The sequence below is a fragment of the Zootoca vivipara genome, chromosome 2 (assembly GCF_965207765.1).
Source record: "Zootoca vivipara chromosome 2, rZooViv2.hap1.1, whole genome shotgun sequence".
Classification (NCBI taxonomy): Eukaryota; Metazoa; Chordata; class Lepidosauria; order Squamata; family Lacertidae; genus Zootoca; species Zootoca vivipara.
The window spans coordinates 14,171,320-14,199,080 of record NC_142584.1 but is presented as its reverse complement, the minus strand read 5'-3'; the positions used below and the strand labels follow the sequence as shown (position 1 = coordinate 14,199,080).

General features: G+C 41.6%; 1 protein-coding gene across 12 annotated transcripts; it reads right to left on the bottom strand.

The window, feature by feature from the left end:
- Positions 1–188: 188 nt before the first annotated feature.
- On the bottom strand, positions 189–26,771 carry ATF1 (activating transcription factor 1). 12 transcript variants are annotated; one of them, XM_035103806.3, is made up of 8 exons: positions 26,688–26,771; positions 16,856–17,017; positions 13,187–13,309; positions 11,447–11,544; positions 10,251–10,381; positions 8,577–8,741; positions 7,240–7,399; positions 189–3,892 (listed from the first exon to the last, which is right to left on the bottom strand). In XM_035103806.3, the coding sequence occupies exons 3-8, from the start codon at positions 13,307–13,309 to the stop codon at positions 3,748–3,750; spliced, it is 822 nt and encodes a 273-aa protein (XP_034959697.1). In that variant the 5' UTR covers positions 16,856–17,017; positions 26,688–26,771; the 3' UTR covers positions 189–3,747. The 12 variants fall into 12 exon arrangements, with proteins under 12 accessions (XP_034959697.1, XP_034959698.1, XP_034959703.1 ...); XM_035103807.3 differs by having other exon boundaries at positions 16,881–17,017; XM_035103812.3 differs by having other exon boundaries at positions 16,900–17,017.
- Positions 26,772–27,761: the final 990 nt, after the last annotated feature.

Here is a 27,761-nt window from a genome sequence, read left to right as displayed (position 1 = left end):
CCAGTCGTGACCGACTCTGGGGTTGTGGCGCTCATTTCGCATTATTGGCCGAGGGAGCCGGTGTACAGCTTCCAGGTCATGTGGCCAGCATGACTAAGCCGCTTCTGGTGAACGCCGTTCAAATTCAGATAATTTTGTATGAATAAGATCAGCACCAGACTTTCCCACAAGCTGAATTAACAAGGCAGTTTGAAACAGCATTTCAAGGTCTTTATTACTGAAGTCAAGGGGTACAGCCACCTATGTTTTTTTAAAAAAAATATTTACAAATGTTTTAAGCAAAGCTGCTAAGTTTGAGGATAGTTAGGATCATCAATAATTGTTATATTGCCTGTACTCACAACCCAGCTTTATGATGACCAGAAGATAGGTTGGCAAATAGCACAAATATGCCTCTTTAAATAATGACTGAAAATGATATTGATGACTGTACTTCTGTGATGATATACATGGTTATGGTTCCTCTTTTCAAAATAATAGTGCACATTAACAGGTTATCAACCTGCATTTTGCTCTTAAATCAAACACCACGACCTCCCCTGTTCTTGCTCTGAAATAATAGTAATAATTATAAACAAATGCTCTTTTAATAACATTTGAACAGCAAAATATTTTGTTACTATTAAATATACATATACTTGAGATGTATGGGAAACCTTGCAGATCACACTTTTGTCATAGAAGCAAAATATAATTTAGTATCATGCTAAAATGATGCAGCACACCTGAAAGTTTGAATCCTCTGAAACTCACACACAAGAAATTAAGTGTACACAAATAGCTAGAAGATTCCAGGCCAGGTTGTGAAATACTTATACCACACAGTACTTTTGTTGGTTGCAATCCAGAGGAAGGCACTGACCAGCCCTCGTCTGCCTCCACACAAAACATATAACCCACAGTTGAAATGGGATTTTCAAAAATAGATTGACATTTGGAATGGAGGTTATGTTAGAAAGCAAAGCTTTTGCATGTGCAAAAGTCAGGAGACTTGCTGGGTTATGCATGAATATTCCACATTTCACATTCCTTTCATTTAGGGTGCATTTCGTTATTTGATTTAATATCCAAATGCAACTTTGTTTTTTTAAAGGACAATAGTTTCTTTTTTAGAGGGTGTGGGTAAAATCAGGGTCTACTATAGTTCCACAGTAATTCCCCTTTTCAGCAGTACAGGTTGTGGTGCTGAGAAATTTCGCAAATACTCCCATTAGAATAAGACTGCTGAGCTCTGGTTCTAAATGAGTCTTGAATCTCAGCATTCTGTTGTGCTGCTACAACAGCCCTACAGTGCAGGCTGCTGAGCTTTAAAAGTACTAGGTAAAATAGAAGATGCTTGCCTAGTTCTGAGCCTGAGTAGTAGAGGGTCTATATTTAGCTCTCCCTCCCTGTGGTGTATTAGAGAGGTTAGAAGGGGGATAATGGAAACCATATGTGCTTCTCAGGGTGTGCATTTCCAGACCCTAGTATCACTCCTTTTCCAGGATACTTTAAACCATAAATATTCCTCATTATTACCCATTAATTTAGCTCCAAAGATATCGGAAACAATAATAACAGCATATTGGGTTCAGGGATTAGAAATTAAAGTTGGGGGTTGTTTGCCTCCAAGGCGAGGCTTGCACTGTGAGCCTTAGTTACAATTCCCCCCTACCTACATACAAAGAAAAGGCTCAAATTTTTGCATCTCTCAGAGAGTGAGAGTTATTCTCAATTCTTGAAGGGGGAAGAGTCCTAAAAATGTTTATGAGCAAATATTTTTCGGCATGTCTGGGAGGTCCCCAGAGCCACCAAGTATCGGGGGGGGGGGGATGAGTTAATGGGACAGTGTGTGGAATGCTGTGCCATAATGGCAATAGATATATTTTCTCTCTCTAATGCATTTAGTGGCAACATTTCAAAGGAATGAAATGAATTGAAATGAATCAAATTGAACTGGAATGAATCAAAATTAACTAGAGTAAGGCTACATTGCTTGTGTTAATTAATTAGTTCATTAAAAGATACTTTAACACTCCTTGAGAACAAGAACCAAAATGACACTATTATCCCTGACAGCATCTTTAAAGTGAATTATAAATGAATGTATCTTCTGTGAATACTAAACTATTTTCTCAAAAATATCTTCAGCAATTTTTGTTAAATTTAATTTGCCTAATGAAATATATAGAAATAGGTTCTAGTTTTCTTGAGCATCTCATAAAAATATAGAATTGATAATCTAAGAGGGAAAATATCTGTTTATTGAAACTTTATAAAAATTTAAAATATCCATATAAACTCAATTATAGAATTTGCAAAGGTAACACTTCAACTACAAAAATATACCTTTTGTCTATGTCAACTGGATTACTTATAAAATTGGAATTGCTTTAAGAAGTCACTGTCAGGTTCACAAATTCAGTTTTGTAATTGAGTGCTTTAACATATATAAACATACTAGATTTTACCTTTGGTATATAATTTTAGCTTTGTGCTTTGAACTGAGACAAGGGAATTTGGAGTTTGTTTAATGCTTCTATACAAGCAAAATAAGTATATTCAAACAGAATATGTGATGCCTATTCACTAGAAACAATCATTTCTGTTTATCTCAAGATGATGTTGTTTTTTCTACCCAGTGACATACACACACACAAGCCCTTTGAAAATATTTTCTGCAACATTTGTTTTCTTGCATTAAACATTTCAGAGCATCTGTATAAGCAATGATATGTGGGTCTGGTTTTCATGGCACAATAATCCAATCTTTCAGTTTGAATACATCCCACCACTCTGCAGGTTTAGACGATATGACAAGCTGTTCTGTGGCTTATTTGACCTGCCTGAGCTCCATACAATGGGAAGAAGCCACACTGGATTATTGTGACATGCAAACAAGACCGTGATATATGTTATTTACTCCTCACGGAGTCTTATGACCACATCGTAAGACAGAGCACCCTTTTTTTAAAAAAAGTTGCTTGCCTGCTAAAAGCAAATGCAATTTCTAGCAAAGTAGTGTGTATATCTTCTCAACACAGAGATTAGAATTGACAACTTGAAGCAAATGTATTGTACGTACAATGAACTGTGACAGCTTTCTTAGGATTCTTCTCCCTGTTGGTGGGCTGCAACAGGTTTTGATCCCCATATGTTGGAATAAAAATTGTGGCAGGTCTTCACTCAACTGGGAACCCTGGAAAAGTAGGCCTTCCAATCACAGGTGAGTGCTGCACACACGGGCACATACGGATCCTTACTATAGTTGTGCATTTCAACACATGGACTGGACCAAGGGCAGAACCTACTGCTAGCTGCACTTTCACTATGTGGTGAAGATCCTTAGCCTGTGAAGGGAGCAGAAAAAAAATAATTATCAGATTTAATAAATTGAACCTATGCTAGCTACGTTAAGAGGCATTAACACCCGAAAGCAAAAGATTCAGCTCTTCTGCATAATGGCAATCAAATGCCACAGGCATTAAAAAAATTCAGCTGTAGCACAAGAAATTCAAACATCTTGATTGACAGAATGTACAAGTCCCACTTAATCCTGATTGAAATGAAGATTCCAGTTGTGCCAGCAGAACTCTTCACGAGTTTTCATGCTTCCTTTTTGTACTCTGCCATCAAAGGTTCTAAACAGAATCTGAAGTCTTTGTGGAATTTGGATAGAAGAGATTCATTTTTGACCTTTAATTAAAAAAATTAATATAAAATTCCTTCTGAAATTCTTATGTTCCCCAAAAGGTGTTTTTTCTCCTTTTACACATTTTTATGGCAGTAAAGATCTTTCAAAGTTTTTAGTTCTTCAATTAGAGTTTTGTTCTGGTTTTCAAGAACAGCAACTCGATTTTCAAGACATTTAACATATTCTTTCTTCTTTCTACGGCATTCTCGAGCTGCTTCTCTGAAATTCAAAAGCAAAGTTTGTCAATTATTACATAGAAGTCAAACTAGTTTGGAATTACAAGCATTCTGCTTTTGCTTCATAGCTGATGTTCATCTAAAGATGCTTGCCTTTATCATTTCACAGACTGAAAAGTAAAACAAAGCCCCTTTCTTTGAAAAAAATGCTGATGTATCTACTTGACATAAAAATATTTAAAGAGCTGCAAGGATTAGCTCTCTTTGTAAGCTTGCTATTTTTGCCCAAATAGTTCAAATTATTTATCATATTAGTGATCCAATGTTTTTTTAAAAATGGTCCTGAAATCTGTAAACGGATAAATTATTTCATCTGCCTGAAGCACACATTTCAGGGGAGTACATTTTGGCTTTGTGAACAATAATGCTTTGGGGCTAATGAGAAATTAGAGGGTATCTCATAGGCAACTGGACTAGATGGGCCATAAGCCTGATTCATCAGAGCCCTGCACATGTCCTTAAATATGCTTTTAATAAAGTAACTAAGTTTGTCTACAATTACACATTTGAAGAAAAGGAAATACAGGGGCTGCAAAAGGGGGTATCTGTGATACCCTGTTGAACAAAGTGACATTGTCCTCAGGATGAACATCCACAGCAAATATTTACGACAAATACCCGAAGAGGGATGCGGCCATGGTCTCGTTATACCATTTCTTATAGCTGGCTAGTTTATTAACACCTTTAAGCTTTCTTTATCATACCAATAATTTCAAGACTTTAATAAATTGCCACTAGCATTGTTGGGGCAATCTAGTCTCTTCAAATTGTATAACAAGCTTGCAGTGCCTCCAAGGAGGTACAAATAGAGTGGTGCCTCGCTAGACGAATGCCCTGTAAGACGAATTTTCCGCTATACGAATAGGTTTTGCGATTGGAGGTTGCCTTGCAAGACGATTAGTTTTTTTATGGCCACCGCTTCGTCTTGCGAAGTGTGGCCATAAAAACCTCTGATTGCAAAACCTAAGGGGGCATTCGTCTAGCAAAGGGGAACGAGCTGCAGCACAGGAAGAAGGCAAAGGAAGACCAGCTGAGAAGCGCTGACAGCTGTCACCTCTCAGCTGATCTTCCTTTGCCTTCTTCCGGCAGCTGCAGTTCGTTCCCCTTTGGGGAGGCCTTCTTGCCGCTATCGCCACCAGACCCCAGCCAAAGGCAGTTAGCAGCGGGGTTTTTTCGCCGCTTGCATTCCCCCAAGGGGGAGGCAAACGACGGAAACCCCCCGCTGCAGACGGCATAGGGTGCAGCCTCGGAAGCCTCCGAAACTGCATCCCATGCCAGCTTTGCGCTGCGACTTTCTCAGGGAAAGCAAGCGGGCGGGCTAGGTGTCCCCCGCTTGCGTTCCCTGAGAAGGCACCCGGCTTTCTCAGCGAAGGCAAGCGGGGGACACCTAGCCCGCCCGCTTGCGTTCCCTGAGAAAGCCGAGTGTCGGGGGAGGCAGGCGGGAGGCGGCGGCGGGAGAAGGTATTTCCCCCCCACCGCCTCTTGCCCCGCACCCCCGGCACAGAGCGCAACTTCGGGCGTCTCCGAAGTTGCGTTCAGTGTCGGGGGAGGCAGGCGCTGCGGGGGGGCTTTTTGCCATTTGCCTTCCCCGAGCCAAGGGGGAGGCAAACTGCGAAAAGCCCCCGGCCGCAGCGCCACACTTTGGCTCTGGCTTGGCGGTAGGGGAAAGGCGCATCGTTCCTTCGCCTTTCCCCCACCCCTCCCGACAGAGCCGGATCCGACGAAGCTTCTTCCGATCCGGCTCTCTTGTTGGCAGCAGCGGCGCTTGCTCTCTTGGCTCGGGGAAGCGCCTGCCTGCCTTCCCCGAGCCAAGAGAGCAAGCGCCGCCGCCACCAGTTCCCCTGGAGCCCATAGGAACGCATTAATTGACTTTTAATGCATTCCTATGGGAAACGGTGCCTCGCTATACTAAATTTTCGTAGGAATTGAGTCTTGGAACGAATTAATTTCATCTAGCGAGGCACCACTGTACAGTATTAGTGGCTAGTTGTATTTACCACTCTCATCCTGAGACACAAGTGGGAATTAAGGAGATGCTCACATATGACACCTGTGGATCAGCTGCCAACCAGCTATTGGGCCAAGTAGGTCTTGTTAACATATGCGGCCCTTAACAATGCAGGACCAGTTACCTGAAGGACCACCTGGCCCTTTGATCACCTGGGAATTAATTTGTGTGCAACCATATAATTTGAGATTGAGATCATCTGTGGAAATTCTATTTGTGGCACTGCCCTACAGAATATCATAGGGCAGTGACATGAAAACAGGCTTTTTCTGCTGTGGTCACTACTACAGAAAGCTCTCCCTTCTGCCATACATGAAGCACCAACCACCAGATATCATCTGAAGATTTGCATTTTTGCCAAGAAGTTTCCTAATCCATAAGACTGGATCTTGTTTTAAGTGTCTGAATTTCTCCCTCGTGTTTTTATATTGCTGCTTTATTGGTTTCAGGTTGTGGTTTTGTTGTAATGTTTTAATTGATATCTTGGTGGTTGTTTTTAGATTGTACACAGCTTAGAAATCTTCGAAATATTAAGTGGTTTAATAAACGCAAATAAATAAATAAATAAATAAAAGCACAGTGCATGTGTCTGTGGTGTTGGAAGGCAGGACTGGCTGAAATCTGCTTCTCCTTTGAAAACCTCATGAGTTTCCCTCCTGTATAACTAATGTATTAAGTCTTTCTTAAAAAAGAATGAACAGCCCCCTTCCCACATTGTTTCTTTAAACTGGAAAAGTTTGAAGAAACAAAAGTTATCAAACACGCCAAATAAGTACAGTGGAACCTCGGTTTACGAATTTTCGGTTTACAAACGCTGCGGACCCATCTGGAATGGATTAATTCACTTTCCATTACTTTCAGTGGGAAAGTTCGCTTCAGTTTATGAACAGACTTCCGGAACGAATTACACCCATGCTTCGGGTTAAGTACGCTTCATGTTGAGTACTCCGCGGACCCGTCTGGAACGGATTAATCCACTTTCCATTACTTTCAATGGGAAAGTTCGCTTCAGTTTATTAACGCTTCAGTTTATGAACAGACTTCGGGAACCAATTGTGTTCATAAACCGAGGTACCACTGTATAGTCTAAATAAGCATTTGTTTAGAAAGGGAAAAAATATTTCTTGGGCAGTGGGGAAGAGGGAAAAACAGCCAGTAAAGCAAGATGAGCGCCGCAACCCCAGAGTCGTCCACAACTGGACTTAACCGTCAGGGGTCCCTTTACCTTTACTGCTAATCTTGGGTGATATGATTGTGTAGCCAAATATTCTATGGGGAATATATTTCAGTGAATGCCTAAGACCAAATGGAAAACCAAATACCTGTTTTTCATCAGCCGTATTTCACGTTTCAACTGTGGATCATCCGTCTTGGTTGACTGAGATGTCAAGGAGACAGGAGCTGTCATCACAACCGTCTGGGGGAGGGAAGTGGTGGTTGGTGTGCTGCGTATCTGGTATGTCTGCATGTCTCCTGATGCAGCTGTTGAGGAACCACAGTAAAGAATGCTGTGAAGAAAGGTGTTTTAAAGATTTCCTGTTTGAATTCGGGTACACACAGCCAAGCACAAAATGTACACAGCTGTGCAGGGTGTAAATGTAAAGAACTGGATATGGCTCAGAAAACCGTAGCCAGATATCTCTTAAGGGTTGCTCAAAGATAAACATTACACCTTTTCAACAATTTTATTTTTACTTTGCTTTCTTCAGAATGTATTTTGACAAAACCATTTTGAAGCAGCAGCACCTTCAAAACAATACTGATGAATATACAATACAGTATTGGTTAATTACATAATTCTGCTGACTTCATCCCTAGACAGAAGCTTACGAAAGCCCAACATGACACTGGCAATGCAAAAACATTATTTGTGTTAAAACTGGGCCCTCGGCTGCTACATGTGCAATGTTTGTTCACCAGCCCAACTCCTGCCTGGGTCGCAGACCCAAGGCATGCTTAATGCTGTACATGCAGATGAGGACACCTTGTTTTAAAAAGACTGCAGAACCCTGGGTTCTGCATATGTAGTATTGCTTATCAATAAGGCTTTAGGCATGACACATACAAAAACAAACATGATTAATAGAAAAAATTAGAATAATCTGTGACAGTACTGCATTTTTTTCTTAGCCTCAGAGGCAGCCAGGATGAAAACCCTTCTCAAGAATCTTTGGACTGGTGCAGATGAGATAAGCATGTTTAACGGAAATTAACATGGGCTTCATGTGGCCATAGCCGTAAAGCTAACATTCCAATCGCGTGAGAAGGAAATCCTCAGGATTAGGATTGGGCATGAAAGCTGCTGCCTAACAAAAGAATTAGTACCCAGCTACAAAAAGTCCCAGCTCCTGCCAACCTAGCAGTTTGAAAGCACGTCAAAGTGCAAGTAGATAAATAGCTACAGCGGGAAGGTAAACGGCATTTCTGTGTGCTGCTCTGGTTCACCAGAAGCTGCTTTGTCATGACCTGGAAGCTGTATGCCGGCTCCCTCGGCCAATAATGTGAGATGAGCGCCACAACCCCAGAGTTGGTCACGACTGGACCTAATGGTCAGGGGTCCCTTTACCTTTAAAAAAGTAAAGGAGGTGCCATCCCTTGGAAAACTATTGTGGCGGGGAGAAATAGGAGCACTTCTAAATTATTTTTAGTAGGTACTTACTCTGCACTACCACCTGGTTGCTTGGCACAAGTATCTGCTGACCATCAGATGTCTGTACATACTGTAATAGCGGAGTCCCACCAGCATTTGTAAAGGTCTGCAAACCCTGCACACACTCTGTTGCCGGGCTGCTCAGCTGTAATGGTCCATTTGGAGCAATGGCAACTTTAAGACAAGAAATAACAAAACAGAGAAGACACTGATAAGTGTTTATGGTAGGTTTATAACTTTTTGACCCCCTGCCCCAAAGTAAAACCAACGATTTCCTGTATCAAAGGGATGAGCTTTTACTCAGAAACACTGAAAAAATGGATACAGGTAGGTAGCTGTGTTGGTCTGACGTAGTCAAAAATATATATATTAAAAAATCCTTCCAGTAGCACCTTAGAGACCAACTAAGTTTGTAATAGGTATGAGCTTTCGTGTGCATCTGAAGAAGTGTGCATACACATGAAAGCTCACACCTACGACAAACTTAGTTGGTCTCTAAGGTGCTACTGGAAGGATTTTTTTATTTTGTTTTGAAAAAAATGGACTAATTCTTTTCAGTTCCAAAAAAAGATCTCCCCAAAAGGAAAAGTTAGAATCACAGTACAGTATGACGTCATATGACTCAATGAAAATGACTTCAAGAACCTGGCAGAAATTTTGAAACCTTGCAAAAAAGCATTGTGGGTATTTGAGAATCACTGGAAACGGGAGCCATCCATACTCCACAGATAACAAGAAGTAATCAGTGCTAGGAACATGTAATCAAAGTGATGCAGGAATTTTATGGTGCTTGCAGCAGAAACAAAGACAAACTGCAACTTTGATTTATTCTAATCAATAAGAAGTGTTGTACAATGTACAAAACATTGTACAAGCATTAGAAAATGTGCATGCTCTATTTCTCCTGTATTATAATACATAAATATAAATATAATTACATAATACATGACAGTTACCTGTACAAAAACCAATTTATTGATTTTGGGCAGGACCTCTTTTTCAAAATATTTGGAAATGACAGATCATTGTTTTTAGGCAAAAGTTCATCTAAGCCAGGCACCCCCAATGTTTTTGCCTACAACTCCCATGATCCCTAGCTAACAGGACCAGTGCTCAGGGAAGATGGGAATTGTAGTCCAAAACATATGGAGGGCCGAAGTTTGGGGATGCCTGATCTAAGCTATAGGAAGATGAGGTTGTAAAAAAGTTATAACCCCAATGTACAGCTATCACGTTCCTTCTGTTGTGCCGATACCACAAAAATCTTCCACAAACTACAGTCTCTTTCCTGTGAAGAATTTACTTCATTTTGCAACCAGCACCTTCATTTGCCAAACCACATCATAGAATCATGGAATTGTAAAGTTGGAAGGGGACCCAAGGGTCATTTAGTCCAACCCCCTGCAATGCAGGAATCCAAACTAAGGCACCCATGACAGATGGCCATCCAGCCTCCACTTAAAAACCTTGAAGGCGAATCGCAACATTCCCTTCCTTTTGCTGGCCTGCAAATTCTGATTTATAAACTATTTAGTAATAGATGAATAAAAAAATAATTCTCAGCAGAATTGATATAATAATTTCAGAAGAGACCTTTGCATTATTCTCAGGCTAATACAAAATTCAACTTTAAAATATTTCCAGAAACAGCATTCCTAACACAGACAAGTAAATAATACATACTATATTGTCCAGTGCTTGTTTGGTAAACGGGCGTAGGGACAGACATTGATGTGATAGTAGAGATACCAGGACTTGCTTCATCTCCTTTCCTGTCTCGTGCGTCTTCAGAAGAAAGATCATTGAAGATTTTTCTATAAAAATTACAACCAAGATACCAGGCATGACTGAAAAAACACTTTTTAAAAAATGTAATCATTACTCCCAATGCATAACCCTAGGTATGCAGTACAGGTGACTCACATCTTATGCTTATTTTACTTAGGCAATTGCAGCTTTGCACGGGTGGTGGAGAAGTAAATAAATGAATAGAGGGCAGAAGAAACCCACTCTCTGTTTACTGATTCCCCTTCTGCACACACAACTGCACAAAGCTGTGATCGTGGCAGAGGTGGATTTCGGGAGCATGACCGGTTCTGCTGCACTGGGTGCTGAGCCTAGGGGGCGCCACCAGGCATCATAACTGGCATAGTGTTTGAAGTAGAACAAGAGAAGGTGGGGGAGCATGCATTGACTTTGGGCCTCGCACAGGGCACTGCTGAAATCTGAGAGACCCAAGTCCGCCGTGGATTGTGGGCTTACCTGGTTTTGGGAAAGCAGCGTGAGGGCTGTAGCAGTGTCCCAGAGCCCTCACGCTGCCTTCCCTTGGGTGAGGCACCAGGCTTTGGGAAAGAGGCACAGGAGCTCTGGCATGGTCCTAGAGTCCTCTTGCTTCCTTCCCAAAGCTTGGACAAGCATTTTTATGTATACATGTGGACCTTCATGTAAGATGCGAGTTACCCTTATTTCTTTTCATGGTGAACAGAACCAGAATACAGGGAGAAAGATGCTGCTTTGTAGCTTTGGAGAAAATGACAATTATTTACCTTTTTTAAAAAAATAAAAAAAATAAAAAGTTAAATAAAATAAAATAAAAAGGGAACTGGATTGTGTTGGTAGGCCAGATCCTTATCACGACCACCACTCCGCAGCTTCTGAGGGATCTGTCAAACCCTGTGGGCTGCATGCATCTTACCAACCAGAAAAGCTCCACTGAAGAGCACCGAAGAAATGCCCTGTTTAGGGAAGCTTTTAATGTTTGATGGATTTCTGTATTTTAGTATTTTGTTGGAAGCCGCCCAGAGTGGCTGGGGGAACCCGGCCAGATGGGCGGGGTATAAATATTATTATTATTATTATTATTATTATTAGGAACTGACCTATAAGATGGACGGCGTGCTAGGATTCCTCTGGCTTTCTGTGAAGAGCCTATGCTATCTGAGGAATCTTGTGAATCGTCACTCTCTGACAAAGACACCTGAAAGAAACACATTTGTATTATTTTGTTTAATAGCATAAGAGACAGCAGGACACACCTTTTGGGAGTGCTGAATCATCAGGTTTTCAACCATTTGCAAACGGATTTTAATTACATTTAGACTTAACAAGTTTCTTCAAAAAGAACACACCACTACTGCTATTTAAACTAAGAAAATTAAACATGATCCATTGTACAGTTTGGAGTTCTGAAGTAATTCATAGGACTGCAATATAAAACAAGCACACAAACCACAAACACTTACTGCAAACTCATGAGAAAAGGAGTTGGTCAAAGTTCTTGGAATAGTTGCAAAAATATTTGGTGTCGGGTATGTTGAAAAAGATGGGTTTTAACAGCAGTGCAAATGGTGATAGCATTAAGAAGTCAATAGTCTATCATTCTTCTGTTTGAATAAGTGAATAGGTGTGATGTAGGATGGAACAAAGATTGGTCTTTGCTGGTACAGGTCTGCTAATCATTAAAATCAGAACAGCACCAGTTTATTTTAAGAATATCTAATTTTGCAGTGAAGCCTGTAGCAATGTAATGATATATATTCAAGGCTCCAAACTGAAAATATGCAGATTTAGATAAGGAAGGAAGAACATAAGGAAACAAAACAGGAATGTCTCAAGGACTCTGGATTTTCATTCTTTCTGCACACTTCACCAGTTTGGCAAATGTCAACAGTCCTTCTGGTGTTCCCAAATAAACGTCTTTCATTTACAGCTAACTGGTGAAACAGCAGCAAAAGCTCCACAGCTCTTGCAAAAGTATGTTGGTAAAGTAAAACAAAAATAAGGCTGCTGTCAGGAGAGAGGGGCAGCTCTAGCCTTCCCTCAGTTTTCAGCAATGAATTTGAGCATTTATATCCTAGAGAACTCCTAAGTGTAAGACGAATTCCTCTATATTCCAATCAAAATGACTGGTTTTAGATATTTGACATATCTAACACAGACAATGCACAAACATTAGATTTTTAATTATTATTTTTAGGGGGCAATACTATTGCTATCTTCAACTAATTGAAGGGCTATCATATAGGCGGAGCAAATTTGTTTTCTGTTGCTGGAGAGGGCAGGACACAATCCAATGAGTTCAAATCTCCAAAAAGGGATTTTCAACTACTGTAATCATCTGGAAGAACTTCCTGATAGCATGAATAGTCCAACAGTTAAACAAGCTGCCTTTCATTAGATGTTTTTAAGCAGAGGCAGGATGGCCATCTACCAAGGATGCTGTAGCAGCCAAATTGAATTAGATTACCTTTGAGGTCTCTTCCAATGCTAAGATTCTATTATTATAAATAACTAACAACACCTTAAGAGAAGGCTTACAAAGCTTTTCAAGACAGCTGAAAACATACACAATTGATCAAAACATGAAAAAATACAGATGGGGGCATAGAGGGAAGGCAGGTTTCATTGGACAAGTGGAAGTTGTCCACTGGACTTGGTTTCGACTTTTTAATTAATTGGTGTCTAGCACAATATTATGCATTTTAATAAATATGACAAAATAATAGTCCATAATAATGATGTGGAGCTTTGCTGACTTGCTGTTGTCACCCCACAATAGGCTGAAATGCACTATAGCAAAATTCGGGTGCTGTCAATAAAATTTCCAAAGAAAGTAATACCTGCACTGATTGCCCTTGTGGTGAGTGAATGACAGATGAGGTTTGAGCTGTATGAATGACTCCCTGGACTTGATCCCCAGAGAGCTGAACCACTGTCAGTGGAGTTTGACCTCTAAGGGACATCTGAAATAAATCAAGAGTTGATTAGCCAAATCATGAAAAACACAATTTAGGCAATAAATCAATAAGCGCCTACATATAATGACTCTGAGATTGAGGAAGAATAGTACTACCGGTAAATTTCTAGTAAGACAAGACTTCTTAAGTGAATATCGATTTTTGAATAGTGGCTGCATTTAGCCAGCTATCATATCAAGACAACCTCAGTTACTGTGCACTTTTAAAAAAAATAAACATTTTTATTAAAATTTCTAATTTAAACATTTTTATTAAATTTTCCAATTTAAATATCTAATCCATTTTCAAATTATACAAATTATGCAAATATCAAACAATTAATCCAAATCTTCTGCCCAATTATACAAATTTAATCTGACTTCCCATGTTTCAGACTCAGAAGGCCTAGTCATCTTATAGTCACTGCATTTCTATTCAATATAGTCCAGTTATCCTATCTTCTTTCAAGTCACTTAGTTATTCCAGCAAGCAAGTTTAACCAAGCAGTCTATGATTCTGTGTGAATTTATGCCTATGATTCCCTTCTGTAAGTTAGCACTGTCTCTTCGCATGCTTATATCTTGCCAAGTCAGTCCAGAAATCCAAAAGTCCTTTTCACAGCCGGCGGCCGCCATCTTCAAGCAATCCCAATAAATCAAATCTTTAAGCCTCTGTGATGATTTCTCCAAGCCGCTACTCAATACAGCCTTTTCAGGGGAGATTTTGCCAGGTCAGAACTGTAAACACACATCTAATGTTTTATTTATGGCTCACCCCCCCCCCTTTGACTGTTATCGTAGCCAGCTTTGTATCCAACGTGGCGAGCTCTAATTTGTAACTGCGTCATGTCTCAGAAATTTCTTGACAAGTTTCCAGCTGCTAATGAGATTGCTTCTCTTTGATGTCCATGAGTTAGGGAGTCTTTAGCCACATTCCAGGCAAGTCCATAAGTACAAACTTTGGTTATTTATATTTTCAATTCACACAGTTTATATATTTAAGAAACCATATTCTCTCAATAAATTTCTAACTTTCCAGTCCCGCTTGCTTTGTAAATGTTGTATATGGCTCTTCTGGGGGGGAGTTTTGTTAAGTAGATAGTAAAGCACAGTAAAGCATAGTTATAGAGTTCTCGCCCCCCCCCCCTTCCGGTCCGTCACATACCATTTCTTGCTCTGATGTAAACATTCCCGTTATCCTTTATTTTCTCAGTGGCTGAGCTTAGCAGAATAAATCTTCCTTCCTCGTCTGAAGCATGTCCACAACTTATATCCAATTTTTCTCTTAAGCCATGGAGCCTGGTTCGCTCGTAGAATCAGCGTCCAGGAGATCCAGACTCCCACGGGGGCTTTCCATCCAGTGCCCCCAGCCCCTCCTTCCTTCCGAAGTTGAAGCTGGTTGATGGGCATCTGCGGATGAGACTGCGTATTCCTGTACCCCCCAGGAAGATTTCGGGAGGCTGCTTACTCCTATTACAGCCTCTGATTACCCCGTGGGAGCCCGAGAGATGTTATTTTCAGCCATCTTCTACGGCGCCCCAAGCAGAAGTGAGTTACTGTGTACATTTAACACGAGTTCACACTAGATGTCCTCAGGGGTAATGTGCCACTCAAAACATACATGATTTTCAGCCCAAGTAAGATCATTTTCCAAATCTAATAACACAAATGTGGCTATTTTATGTAATTATTCATTTCTGCTTTACAGTAACTAAGACAAAGATGGGCAACCTGCAGCTTGGGAGCCTTTTGCCCTGACCTCATTTTATGTAGCCCTAACACATCCTGAAACTGCCCCCATTCCTCCATGCCATCACTCTTCCCTCTTTTCAGTTAATTTTCTCCTTTTTTTTCTTGACCTTTAAAAAGGATTTTGTCTCCCCCCCCACACACATTTTTTTCCTTTATTATACAATTGGGAGATGCATTATTTATTTATAAAAATAAATAAATCTTGTAAAAGCTTTTTACTGACTGCATGGCTTGGGGAAAGTAATTCTGCCCATCCCCAACTGTCTCTGAGATTGGTAGTCTTGTTTGTGCATATATACATATACAGGCTTTGGCATAAGCACATCTGTAATTGGGAATTCTACTCTGAGATCACTATAGTGAAAAACAAAGCAGGGCAGTCTTTATTCCAAAATAGCTAATTCAGAACACTTTTGTCTCTGGATCTGTCCACTGCCTGTATATGGTTCCCAACAGATTACCCTAGAGAAAATTACCTCCCCCGCTGCCAACAAAAAAAAAGCTTGACCACTGAGCCTAGGGCTTGCTGATCAGAAGGTTGGCGGTTCGAATCCCTGTGACAGGGTGAGCTCCCGTTGCTTGGTCCCAGCTCCTGCCAACCTAGCAGTTCGAAAGCACGTCAAAATGCAAGTAGATAAATAGGAACCGCTACAGCGGGAAGGTAAACGGCATTTCCGTGTGCTGCTCTGGTTCGCCAGAAGTGGCTTTGTCATGCTGGCCACATGACCTGGAAGCTATACGCCGGCTCCCTCGGCCAATAATGCGAGATGAGCGCGCAACCCCAGAGTCGGTCACGACTGGACCTAATGGTCAGGGGTCCATTTAGCTTTTTACCCATGCTGTAAGATGTCATGCTTTTCTGACTTCCACCGACAAGAAAGTTCTGAAATTCAGACGCTCTGCAAGAGAACCCAAATTCATTAATTTTCAGTGCCATCTAGCAAGTACAGCCTCTGCTCTTTTCAACTCAGCTCAAGCAGAGCACATGCATAAGCACCAATAAAATGAAACTTCACAACATCAGTGCTTGGTGGACTGCACCCTTTTATTTGCTCCCGTCCTTTGTGCTAAGGTCAGAAAGGCCATTGGAAGCAAAAATACTGAAGCCAACAACAGCCGATTAACCAGTATTTTTATAGATTTGTTATGATTCTGTGACTGAGAGACAATTTTTCAGAAGTAGCAACTCTTAAGTTAAAAAACATGGAGATGCTCAACTTTCCCATTTCTTTGCTGAGCCAGTCAGCTTAGGTGATCCCGGAATAGGATCTAAAGAAAGAACATTTGGATTTTATGAGACATGCCAATATCTAGTGGATATGGATGCATTTTCAGCTCCACAGAGGAAACACATGGTCAACTCAAATTCCTGGAAATTATGTATGCACACACACACAAATATAAATATATAAAGGGACCCCTGACTATTAGGTCCAGTCGTGACCGACTCTGGGGTTGCGGCGCACATCTCGCGTTACTGGCCGAGGGAGCCGGCATACAGCTTCCAGGTCATGACAAAGCGGCTTCTGGTGAACCAGAGCAGCACACAGAAACGCCGTTTACCTTCCCGCTGTAGTGGTACCTATTTATTTGCTTGCACTTTGATGTGCTTTCGAACTGCTAGGTTGGCAGGAGCTGGGACCGAGCAACGGGAGCTCACCCCGTCGCGGGGATTCGAACTGCCGACCTTCTGATCGGCAAGCCCTAGGCTCTGTGGTTTAACCCACAGTGCCACCCTCGTCCCTGTAAAAAACAACAACAACAACCTAATATTGTACAGTAAAATTTCAAATTAACCTACTTAAAAATTCCTCAGAGGATCTGACCTTAGATAGCTTTCTTTACCTGTTGGGAAATACGAGAAAGCTGAGCTGCTTGTAGCGTGGTACCTTGTAAAGATGCTGCTTGTGGGGGTGTTGCTGAATTGTTACTGCTGCTTTTGTGAGCCTCTTCCATAATCAGCCTATAAGAAACCAAAAGACAGCAAAATGCAGAGTTCATTATTACCCAAGAGAGATGGATGCTTTTCAAAGACTGCCAGAGGACATTATAAAATAACACTGCCTTGTTGGTGATTACTGTCTTGGCTCTACCCACAGTTGTGTCTGGCAGCCATCGTAAAGAGGATGTTGCATCAGTTGTTGTCAATATGTGCAATTCAGAGACAGGCCTAAAACAGGCATCCCCAAACTGCGGCCCTCCAGATGCTTTGGCCTACAACTCCCATGATCCCTAGCTAACAGGACCAGTGGTCGGGGATGATGGGAATTGTAGTCCAAAACATCTGGAGGGCCGGAGTTTGGGGATGCCTGGCCTAGAACCTTGCTGAAAGCAATGGAACTTATGCAGCCTGAAACATTTTAAGTCTTGCTGATTTCAATGAGACTTTGGTACACTGAACTTCCCACTGACAAGTATTCTGGACACCAACATTGCTCCTGCCATGAATTTTGGACCTTCAAGAAATACAATGGCCTTCCACTACGCTAGATGGACCATTAGTTTGAAACTGTGTAATACGGTTCTTTATATCCTTGTGAGTGACACCTATTTGATACAATAGTGTGGTAATTAGTCACATCATGATCTTTTGTCACTTATATATTCTATTTTTACTGAAATGAAAAAAATGCATATATAATAGTAGTTTGGATACAGAGCTCCTGTGAACATAAATCAGTGCACAGGATGCTCCTGCCTTGGGGCAAGGAAAGAGGGTTTTTTCCCCTGATTTCATCACCCCCCTGACCCCCTCAAAAGAATTTCTAGAAGAGCACGGAGGAATTGCAGGAAGAAAGCAGAATGGGTGAAAATCACCTCCACTGTGCCACAGGTTTTTCTTCTCCCACAATAGGGGAGGAGTGTTGGTGGTGGAATGCAAGTTATTTGTATTCTAGTTTGTTTCAGAACTTTCTGCATCTATGATATGTAACTACCATGCATTTTATTACACCTGCTGCACAATTAAGCATTTCCTGGTCAACAGCCCCAGTGTATGCACAGAAAGTGTTCCAATAAAAATACCTCCGAGGCAGTCAAAGATGATCTGAGCATGTTGTTACACAACTTTTGAAATAGTTGCAAGAGCTGTTGCTGAGAAACTGGAAATTACATTTCTCTCAATGGAAATATGAGTCATTGATTTTCCCTGCCGAGACCAACCACAGGAGCTCAGTCCTAAAACCTGAAGAATGCAAGTCACCATAATGAAAAAGTCTCAGATGAACAGTGCTATCAAACAGCAGACACCTCTCATGAACACAATGACAACTTAGCACATACTACGCTCTCTCTCTCTCTCTCTCTCACACACACAGATATTCTACAAGTGAACTCAGATGTTGAGTTATAATAGCTACAAAGAGAAAACCAAGCTGCTAAGCAACGAGGGAGGTATCAGCAGCTCAGTGGGATGCCAAGATTTGCAGAAACAGAAAAAAGATTTCGGAGGGGAATGTAAGAAGACAACCCCCTACCCCCACAGCCCAATCATATCAGACCATGCTCAGTGACCATAAAATGCTCAGTAGTTTTATGGGCTGGGGGACATACTGGTGGTAATAGAGAAATAGAGCCAGCAATGGCTGGTTGGCTGGGACACTGAACAAGAACATTCCAAACTGCAACATTCAGTTGCAGCTCGACTTGTACTATTCTACTGCTTTGGTTTTCAAACTATCCTCCAAAGAATTCTGGTGTTTCTCAATAAGGAGATCAGTAAAAGTGGGGAAACTTCCCTAAAAGGTAGCCTGCCCACCATTACCAATATCTGCAATGTGCAGCTACCCAGGAGTTTTGTGAGTGTTCTATAAAGTGCCCTCTCCGTTCACAAAGAATAACAATGAGGCACAATAGGCCTGGTCAGTGCTCTGCAAGAACTGTGCATCCTGGAACATGCCCCACAGTCTTCTGCAATCAGAAGGACTTAATCAGCCGAAAAGTCAATACAGGAGTTCCTTAAAGAGTTTGAAAACTATGTACTTTTTGCTAATTACAAAGGAGGGGGGAGGCTAATTCAGTATTATTGTTTACAAATTGAAAGAACAAGGCTTTTAAAAGCTTGTAAGGAACACGGTCTGGAAATATCTCTTCCATCTCAGGGAATCTCTATTATAACCTTCCACACAAAATGAGACATAAAGGTGTCACAAAATAACACCATCCAACTACAAAGAACACAGTGTTTGCATTTTGCAGGCTAAGATTGTGATAACTATATTACCTATTATTATTATTATTATTAATAATAATAATATTTCTATAGCGCCCTTTATCCAAGGATTGCAGGGTAGATTACAATATAGAAACACAAAATACATGTCATAGTAACAAACAAAAACAATACCCTCCCATTCAGTTTAAAAGGCCATAGTGTGTTTAATTAGCCAAAGGCCTGGGAGAAGAGGAAACTTCTTGCCTGATGCCTAAAGATATGTAACAAAGGTGCCAGGTGAGCCTCCCTGGGGGGAGAGCATTCCACAAGCAGGGAGTCAAAACAGAAAAAAGCATGTTCTCATGTTCTCATGCCCTCTGGACTCTTGCAAAGGAGGCACATAAAGAAGGGTCCAGATCAATTCATATTGGGAGAGGTGGTCCTTGAGGTCTTGTGGTCCTGAGCCACGTAAAACTATATAGATCAAAACCAGCCCTTTGAATTGTGCTCAGAACTAACTGGCAGCCAGTGCAGTTGCACCAGGATTGGCATTGTATGCTCAAACCATTTTGTCCCAGTGAGCAACCTAGCCACTGAATTCTGCACCAGCTGAAGTTTCTCAATCATTTTCAGAGGCAGCCCCACATATAATATATTGCAGTAACCTAACCTAGAGGTTACCAGAGCACAGACAGCAGCAGTTAGGCTAACCCTGTCCAGATAGGAGCGCAGCTGAAGCTGAGGGAAGGCACTTCGTACTGCTGAGGCCACTTGAGACTCAAATGACAGCAATGGAACTGGAAGGAGCAATGGAACTCAGATGAAGTTTAACCCCACCAGGAGCAGGCAACCTCCCATCCATCCTATCTAGCGATCCACCCAGTAACAGCCTCTGTCTTATCTGGATTCAGCTTCAGTTTCTTGGCTGTCATCCAATCCATTATTGAGGCAAGACAACGGTCCAGCATATCCACTGCCTCACCTGCAGATGTAAAGGAGAAGCAGAGCTGTTGTGTCATCAGTACATTGCTGACAATGTACTCCAAAACTCTGGATAACCCCCCCCCCCAGCAGTATCACGTAGAGAGAGATGTTAAACAGCATGTGGGATAAAACTGAACCCTGAGGAACCCCACATTGAAGGCTCCACAGGGCCAAAAAGCACTCTCCAAGTATCACCCTCTGAAAATGACCGAGGAAGTAGGACTGGAACCACTTTTAGACGTCACTAACTGCCTGTGCTGTGTGCTGCTCACTCACCCAACCTGCCGCACCTCCTACACCATACCTCCCTGTCATGGGCTGGCTGGATGCAGAAGAATGGTGGGAGGCACCAGTCGGGGAACCCCCAGAGGAAGAAGGCTCAGAGCCAGGGGATTGGTGGTGGGAGGATGAGTGGTCAAAGGGAGAAGAGTGAGAAGACTGGGAAAAGGAGGCGTCAGAAGCTGCAGGGGCAAACAGGGTTGAGTAAACAGGAAGATGCGCTGTGGCAGACAGCAGTGCAGACTCACAGAGGCTTAGTGCAGGCAGGCTGTGGAAGAAGACAGGGAGTCTTCCCCTAATGCTGTGACCAGCTACCAACCCTGCTGGTCTCCCAGAATGTGCAGATAAATGGGCAGAGCAGCCAAGCATGAGGGGCAACGGATGAACAAGTCGGGCTTCCAGTGATTTGCGGGTTGCGTGAGATGGCTGACAGCGCAGAAGGGTCAGCAAAGCAGAACAGGCAAGCAAGTCTAATAAGAGACACATATGGGAGCGGAGCAGGCAAGGTGCATTGAGTAAGAATGGTGTGAGCAAGCTGCAGAGGTGGCAAGGAGTAAGGGGAGGGAACTTTGGCAAGGAGTACAGTAATGGGAAGCGGAGGGGCTTTGCGGGAGAAGTGCTTTGGGAGTAGGGAGGTTGCCAAGTGAAGTGAGCAGGGGTGTCACTTCCTAGTTATAATTAAAACAAAGGCAGAAACTGAGTCAGAACAGGCTGAGTCAACATACTACTTTCACACTTTTGTGGCTGCTCACAAATTCAAGGGGGGAAAAACAGGCGAAACATAATCAAACTGCGTTCTGCCTCATAGACAATTTCTAAAATAAATGAAAATGTTAAAAGGTGATTGGAGAAAATAAAACAATAGCAAGTGTCTCAAAATGTCTATTTCACACATTCAACTCTTGACCTAGACAAAAAATAAACGAGAATTGCAATTCTCCATATATTTGCATAATTATTTTCATTTATATGGACCCTTGCATTTTTTAATTGGAGTGACATAATGTAATTACACAAGAAGCAAGTTTATTACTTAATTGGTAAAAAGGAAATAAAAGTCCCTTTCATATGCTGTTCTTATGCTAGATTTTACAAAATCATTAAGCTTGGTTTAGCATAGGAACAAGAGTGGCAGGTGGGGTGCCATGCCAACATCCTCCAGGCAGCTGCATAGCTCTTTGCCCAGTCCTTCCACAGTTGATGGGCCAGTGCCACCAGCAAGGGGCAGCTCAATGTGCCTGCCCAAGTGGCAGATGGGTAGAAGCTACTGCCAGTGGTGGTCAAATCTCAATTGATTTGGGCAATGGGAAGTTAAAAAAAAATGCTCTGACTGAAAATTTTCTACAAAACCACCATCACTGCTACCGATTCGAACAATGCAAAACAAGACATTCATCTCTAATATGAAGCCTGCTTTATCTAATCACAATCAATTCTTTCCTCCATGAACAAATGAAATTTAGTGCTTAATAGTCTTCTTTTAATTAAGATGAAAAGAAGTCAATATATATTGGCTTCATCTATCAGCAATTTAAATATTCTATTACCCGTATATTCCGGCGTATAAGACGACTGGGCATTAAAATAATAGTTTGGGATATACTCGCCGTATAAGAAATACGACCCGGCCGGCGTATAAGACAACCCCTGACTTTTGAGAAGATTTTCCTGGGTTAAAAAGTAGTCTTATACTGTACGCAGGAATATACAGTATTATTTGCTAAAGAAAATTTAATCAAACAATGAATACTGAATTACTGATATTAGTTGACATGACTAACTCCTCTAAATTACCGGTAAGTCACTTGATGCAACAGAAGCACCATAATCTCTTCATGCAGCCTTATAGCTGTTACTTTATATACTGTTTCAAGAGTATCTTCCAAAATACTAGTTTTCCGGAGCAGTGAATTCACACTTCCCAATGTGGTGGTTTCCAACGTACCATCTTGCAGCACTTCTGAATCACCTCTTCTGCTCTAATTTAACCCTGTTAATACTTAGTATGCCTACTGCAATTTTGAGTGTTCAAAATACTTCACATTGTTGTAACCTTACCCCAACCTTACAAGGTAGGCTATCACATGGAGTTCATGCTAAAGGAGGGATTTAACTTGTGGCTTTCACTAACCTAATAAAGTGAGAAAGAAGAATCTTATAATTCTTCTTCTTAAAGAACTTAATAAACTTTTCTTGTAATTATTATATACTGTATGTGGAAAGGATTTCTATTAACTTGTTATAGAGTTCCCAATTCTTTGGTATTTTGGAAGAACTATACTTCAGGAGAAAAGAAACTATTCCAATTAACCACTTTAGATGCTGAGAGAATTCTGTAGCCAACTGGAAAAACATACGTACACTCCAGCTCTTGGCAACTGTAAAATATTTAGATCAGGCCAAAATTTTCCAGAACACAGACAAAACTGGAAACAGATAATCATCCAGAAGAGTTTCATAGCTCTCACTAGTCGAAGAAATGTAGCTTTCTGTTTCTATAGCACTTTTGCAGAATTGTGAGAACTGTACAAATCACTGTCCAGAGTCTATATCAGGGATGTAAACATCTCTAGTATCTGCTGGTGTTTGGATACCTGAAATATTTTTACCACCTTTGTCCAAATGTAAGGCTAAAAGGAAACGTTAACAACTAACTGCAGCCCTAATCAGGCACTACTCATGTGAAGGGGCAACAAAGGGGCTGTAGGGACTCACTTTTAATCCTAACCCAGTCGTCGTGCAGCTTGTGCCAGACTCCCACGTGCTCAGGGGTAACTTTGGCTGTGGGGAGCCTTTTTTTTCTTGTGCAAGTTTCTAAATCGTGTGGGGAGCCAACACAACTAGGAAAGGCTTTCCATGGTAGAAGTTACAGCTGAACAAGTGGGAAGCTGGCACACTCCATACAAAGATGGGGGTGGAGCTAAAAGGTATTGCCCCTTTGTACTTGTGTTGCCCCTTCATATGAGTTCTTACTACTGTTCTTTCTTCCTCTCTTTGTTCTGTTTAATATTGCTAAAAGTGTCCTTTTGTTTCTCCTACACAAAATGTTTGATCATTTTGATGATGTAATGTTTTACTTTCTGATCTTTCTCTATACCACCTTAAACTTTGATCAAGCTTGTAATTTGCTACTATGTGCAGCAGGAAGTAATTGCACCTAAAGAGCAGCCAAGCAGCAAACTGTACCTGCCCCACACTATGCCCCCTTCTAAAGCTGTGTCACACATATACACAGCTAAGTCTAGTTGAAAGCACAGCTTATACTGTCCCATCTTTACCAAGCCACAAAGAGTTAGCAATGCATAGTATCCATGCAGCCACTTGGTAAACTGGCTGGCTGCAAATATGCAATGAGGATTTTACAATTTTGTAGCTTTAGGAGCACACTATAGATAACCAGCTTACCACTGAGTTACATGTACACTACAGTAAACTAACACTAATGTTCCAGTCTAAACTCAAGGTTCTTCAAAAACTCCTTGGGCAATCTAAGACCTCTTATTCCAGTTAAACATCTTGATCTTTTTTGCTCTTGCTTCTATGTAAGTCGCTCTCTTCATAATCCACTTGCGCTCCTCTTATGTGTTCCAATGTCTTCTGAAGCAAGGTTAGCAGAGAGATTCTATGGTGGCGCCTTCTGTGTGAATTCCCTGTCCTGAGAGATTACATCACATTCTTCTTTATTTCTGTTCCACTGGCAATTGAACTTAACTTAGTAAAACCAGCTTTTGATTCTGTTGCTGTTTAATGTACTGATCGAGGCTGTCCTCTTTTTTGCCAATGTTTATAAAATAATTTGATAATCTGACTTTAATAGTTTGATTACTGTGCTTTCTTATGTGAATTTTTGTTTTATTTAATTGCCTTAAGCAAATCCTTTGTGGAAACGTGTGATATAAATTATTAGAAGAAATGCTCAAAACATGCCATTGTTTTCTTATTTTACTCTTCATTAATTTCTTATCATTTATTTTAAAACAGCTACTACAACTTAAAACTCATTTTAATTACCACTTTTAGATTTGGGCTTACTATTGCTTACACATTCCCTCCCTTTTTCATTTTGTTTCTTGAGCATTTTGTGAATTGTAAACCACTTCGGGCAGGAATCTATCTATTTTCTTGTTTGCAAAAGTATCTAGTAAGCACTTGGGTGTAGTAGTAAAACGATTATTTATAGTGCATCACCATTGTACACACTTTACAGAACAACATAATCAAAAGAAATAGTCCATGCTCCAATAAATTTATAACTAACATTTCAATAGTGAGGAAGACAAGATAAGATGAAGAGCAGGAGTGGGAAACTTGTGACCAGATGCTGGTGGACTCCGGACTCCCATTAGCCCTATACGGCATTGCCAATGGTCAGGCATGATGGGAGCTACAATTCAACATCTGGAAGGCTACTGGTTCCCTATCCTTGGAGGAAGGCAAGAAAAACAAGAGATGGTTGTCAAAGCCCTAAATACCAAAATGTGGGTTTTGCTGAAATATTTGAAGGAAAATTAACAAATTAACAACCAATTATACAAAACGAGCCTTTTCTGAGGTGGCTCTCTGTTTGTGGGATGCTCTCCATTGGTAGACTTGCCTGGTGCCTTAGTTTCATATCTTTAGGCACCAGGCAAAAACATTCCTCTTCTCCCAGGCCTTTGGCTAATTAAACAATCTATGGCATTTTAAAATGTGGAGGGTTATTATTGTTTGTTACTGTGGTATTTATTTTTGTGCTTTTATATTGTAAAACACCCAGTGATCCTCAAGTGATGGGTGACCTAGAAATGTAATTAATTAACTAATAATACAGCATCAATGGGTGTTTTTTTTGTTTCCAAAGGTTATTTATTTTAAAAACTACTTCTTACTTTTTCACTTTGATAACAGGCCTCCAAGGTGGCCTATATTAAAAGGAAATGAACATGCAATTAACTCAGATAGTCAAAGAAGGCACAATTACTTCATGAGTGATGTAAAAGAGAAACTGCAAACATCCCTTTCATAGAATTTTATTTGGAAGGGACCTAAGGATCATCCAGTCCAACCCCTGCAACGCATTTTAGATTACTTATTTGGATCACTCGTTTTAGATCACTACAACTCTACATTGTCTCTTTAAAACAATTATGAACAAGAATTACCCTTGAAAGACATATTAGAAGTAGCCCCAAAAGTTGGGCGAACTAGAGTAGATTATTTAAAGGTTCTCTTTTTATTATCTTCAACAAGCTCAGAGCCATTTCACAAGCCTTGGTTTGGCAGAGTATATGGTCAGCTAGAAACTGCAGCCAATTCTGCCTATCTATCCAGAATTCATGTATGATATTCATTTTCATACACCTGTCTGCCACTGTTTTCACATTACGACGTCACACACTCCCTTTCAACATACCGTTACAGCATACACCTTTCCAGAGCTGCTTCCCAAAACCCACTAAAGACCAGTAAAACCAGCAGATTCAAGCACACCTAAAAACGAACAGCAGAATAAAAGCAGCAGTCATTGTAATTTGACATCTGTGAACTACCCTGAATATTTTGTTCAAAAGGCAGGATATAAATATGTTAACTATATAACCCCAGCACAGCTTTACAGATAGAATTTTAAAGCCTGGGGAAAATAAAATTTTAAAAAAACAACAATCGGAGTTGATGCCAGGCGAGCCTTCCTTTGGAAAGCAGATCTTAAGGATACACCTAAATACACACAGCGACACACAGACGACACAGAGCACTGCGGAAGTTGCACCTGAGCACAAAGGAAGCCGACCTTCCGTTTAAGATTAAACCCATCACGTGACTCGCTTTAGGTACTTAAAAACTGTTTACAGGCGTTCACTGCAGCCAGCTCCAAGGGGCCGAGGTCTCTTTTCCCTGCTCCCCGCACCAATAAAACACCGGAGGGTGCCGAGCTCCCCTCAAAGTTGATGGGCGTTGTCACTCAAATGGTGGTGCCACAACGGTTATGTGCGTGTGCCATAACCCCGTCCGCCTCCAGCAGCCCCTTTGGGGTCTTCCGTTAGCCACGGGCAAGAGGCAGCGGGGCAGGGCGAGGCAGAGCAGGGCAAGGCAAGGCAGCATTTCCCCCGGACACGACCGCGGCCTCCCCCGCTTCGCCGCCCCGCGTCCCCCCGTTGCCCTTGGTGCCCGTCAGCACGTTCGCGGCAGCCCCAGCCCACAACCTGCCCCTTCCGTCTTTCCCTGCGGGAGGCGGTACCTGCCAAGCGGCGCAGAACGAGCGCCCGAGCGCCCGGTTGAGACAGCGAGCCCAGGCCAGAGAAAGAAGCAGCATCGCGGAGGCGGAGGCAGGAAGAGCCTCAGGGCGCACACCGGAAGCCCTAACCCGCGCGAGGCTCCCAAGAAAAAGAGTGCAGCCCTTTCATTGGCTGAGAGCCGCTGGGTGGGCGCGGCCGGCTCTTGGCTTCGCGCTGCGAGCGGGAGCCCCCTGCAGTCTCCTACGCGGTAACGGCGCCTAGTGACAAATGTATTTTAATTAAATTTATTTTTTATTGAATTTATATGCCGCCTTTCCTTACGAGATCCCAGGGCGGTTCACAGAATTTTAATTGAATTTATATACCGCCTTTCCTTGAGAGATCCCAGGGCGGTTCACAGAATTTTTATTAAATTTATATGCCGCCTTTAATTCTGTGAACTGCCCTGGGATCTCTTAATGAAAGGCGGATTCCAGCGAATAAATAAGAGCACAGGGTTGCAGCGCGATCCTATCCGTGTTTACTTTATTTGAGCCAAGAGAAAGCATTGGGTTGATCGGCCATCATTTCCTTAACATGGAAGGAAAGGGAACTTCACACACTATTCTCTCTGCTCTAGAATAGCATCTGATCTGGCAAGAGAGCACAGACAGATTCTATTTATACTGAGATATTGCCGAAGCCCCATTTTCTTCCCCAGAATATAGCTGGGCAGAAAAACACTACCCCAGCCGTAGGTTCTTGCTTTCCTCCGCAAGCAGTGCTAGAGAAGCCTTGGAATCCTTCCCATGGTTGCCTGCCATTATCTGGCAATGAATCGCCTGCGAATGTGTTTCGCTTTGGCTTGACTTTTGTATGTTGTAATTCTAGCTAGAACTATCTGGGAATGTAACAAACAAGGAGGCGTTGATGTCATTAGGTATTTGCTGCTATTGTATTTAGATCTCGCCAAATTACGCTGCTCCATCTTGACCTTAATGCAATAGGTGAATTCAGCACCCAGTACTTCTCAAAATAATCATCCAAAAGCTGTTACAAAGGGAAGTTTTCCTCTGTGCATAGCTTAATATTATCTT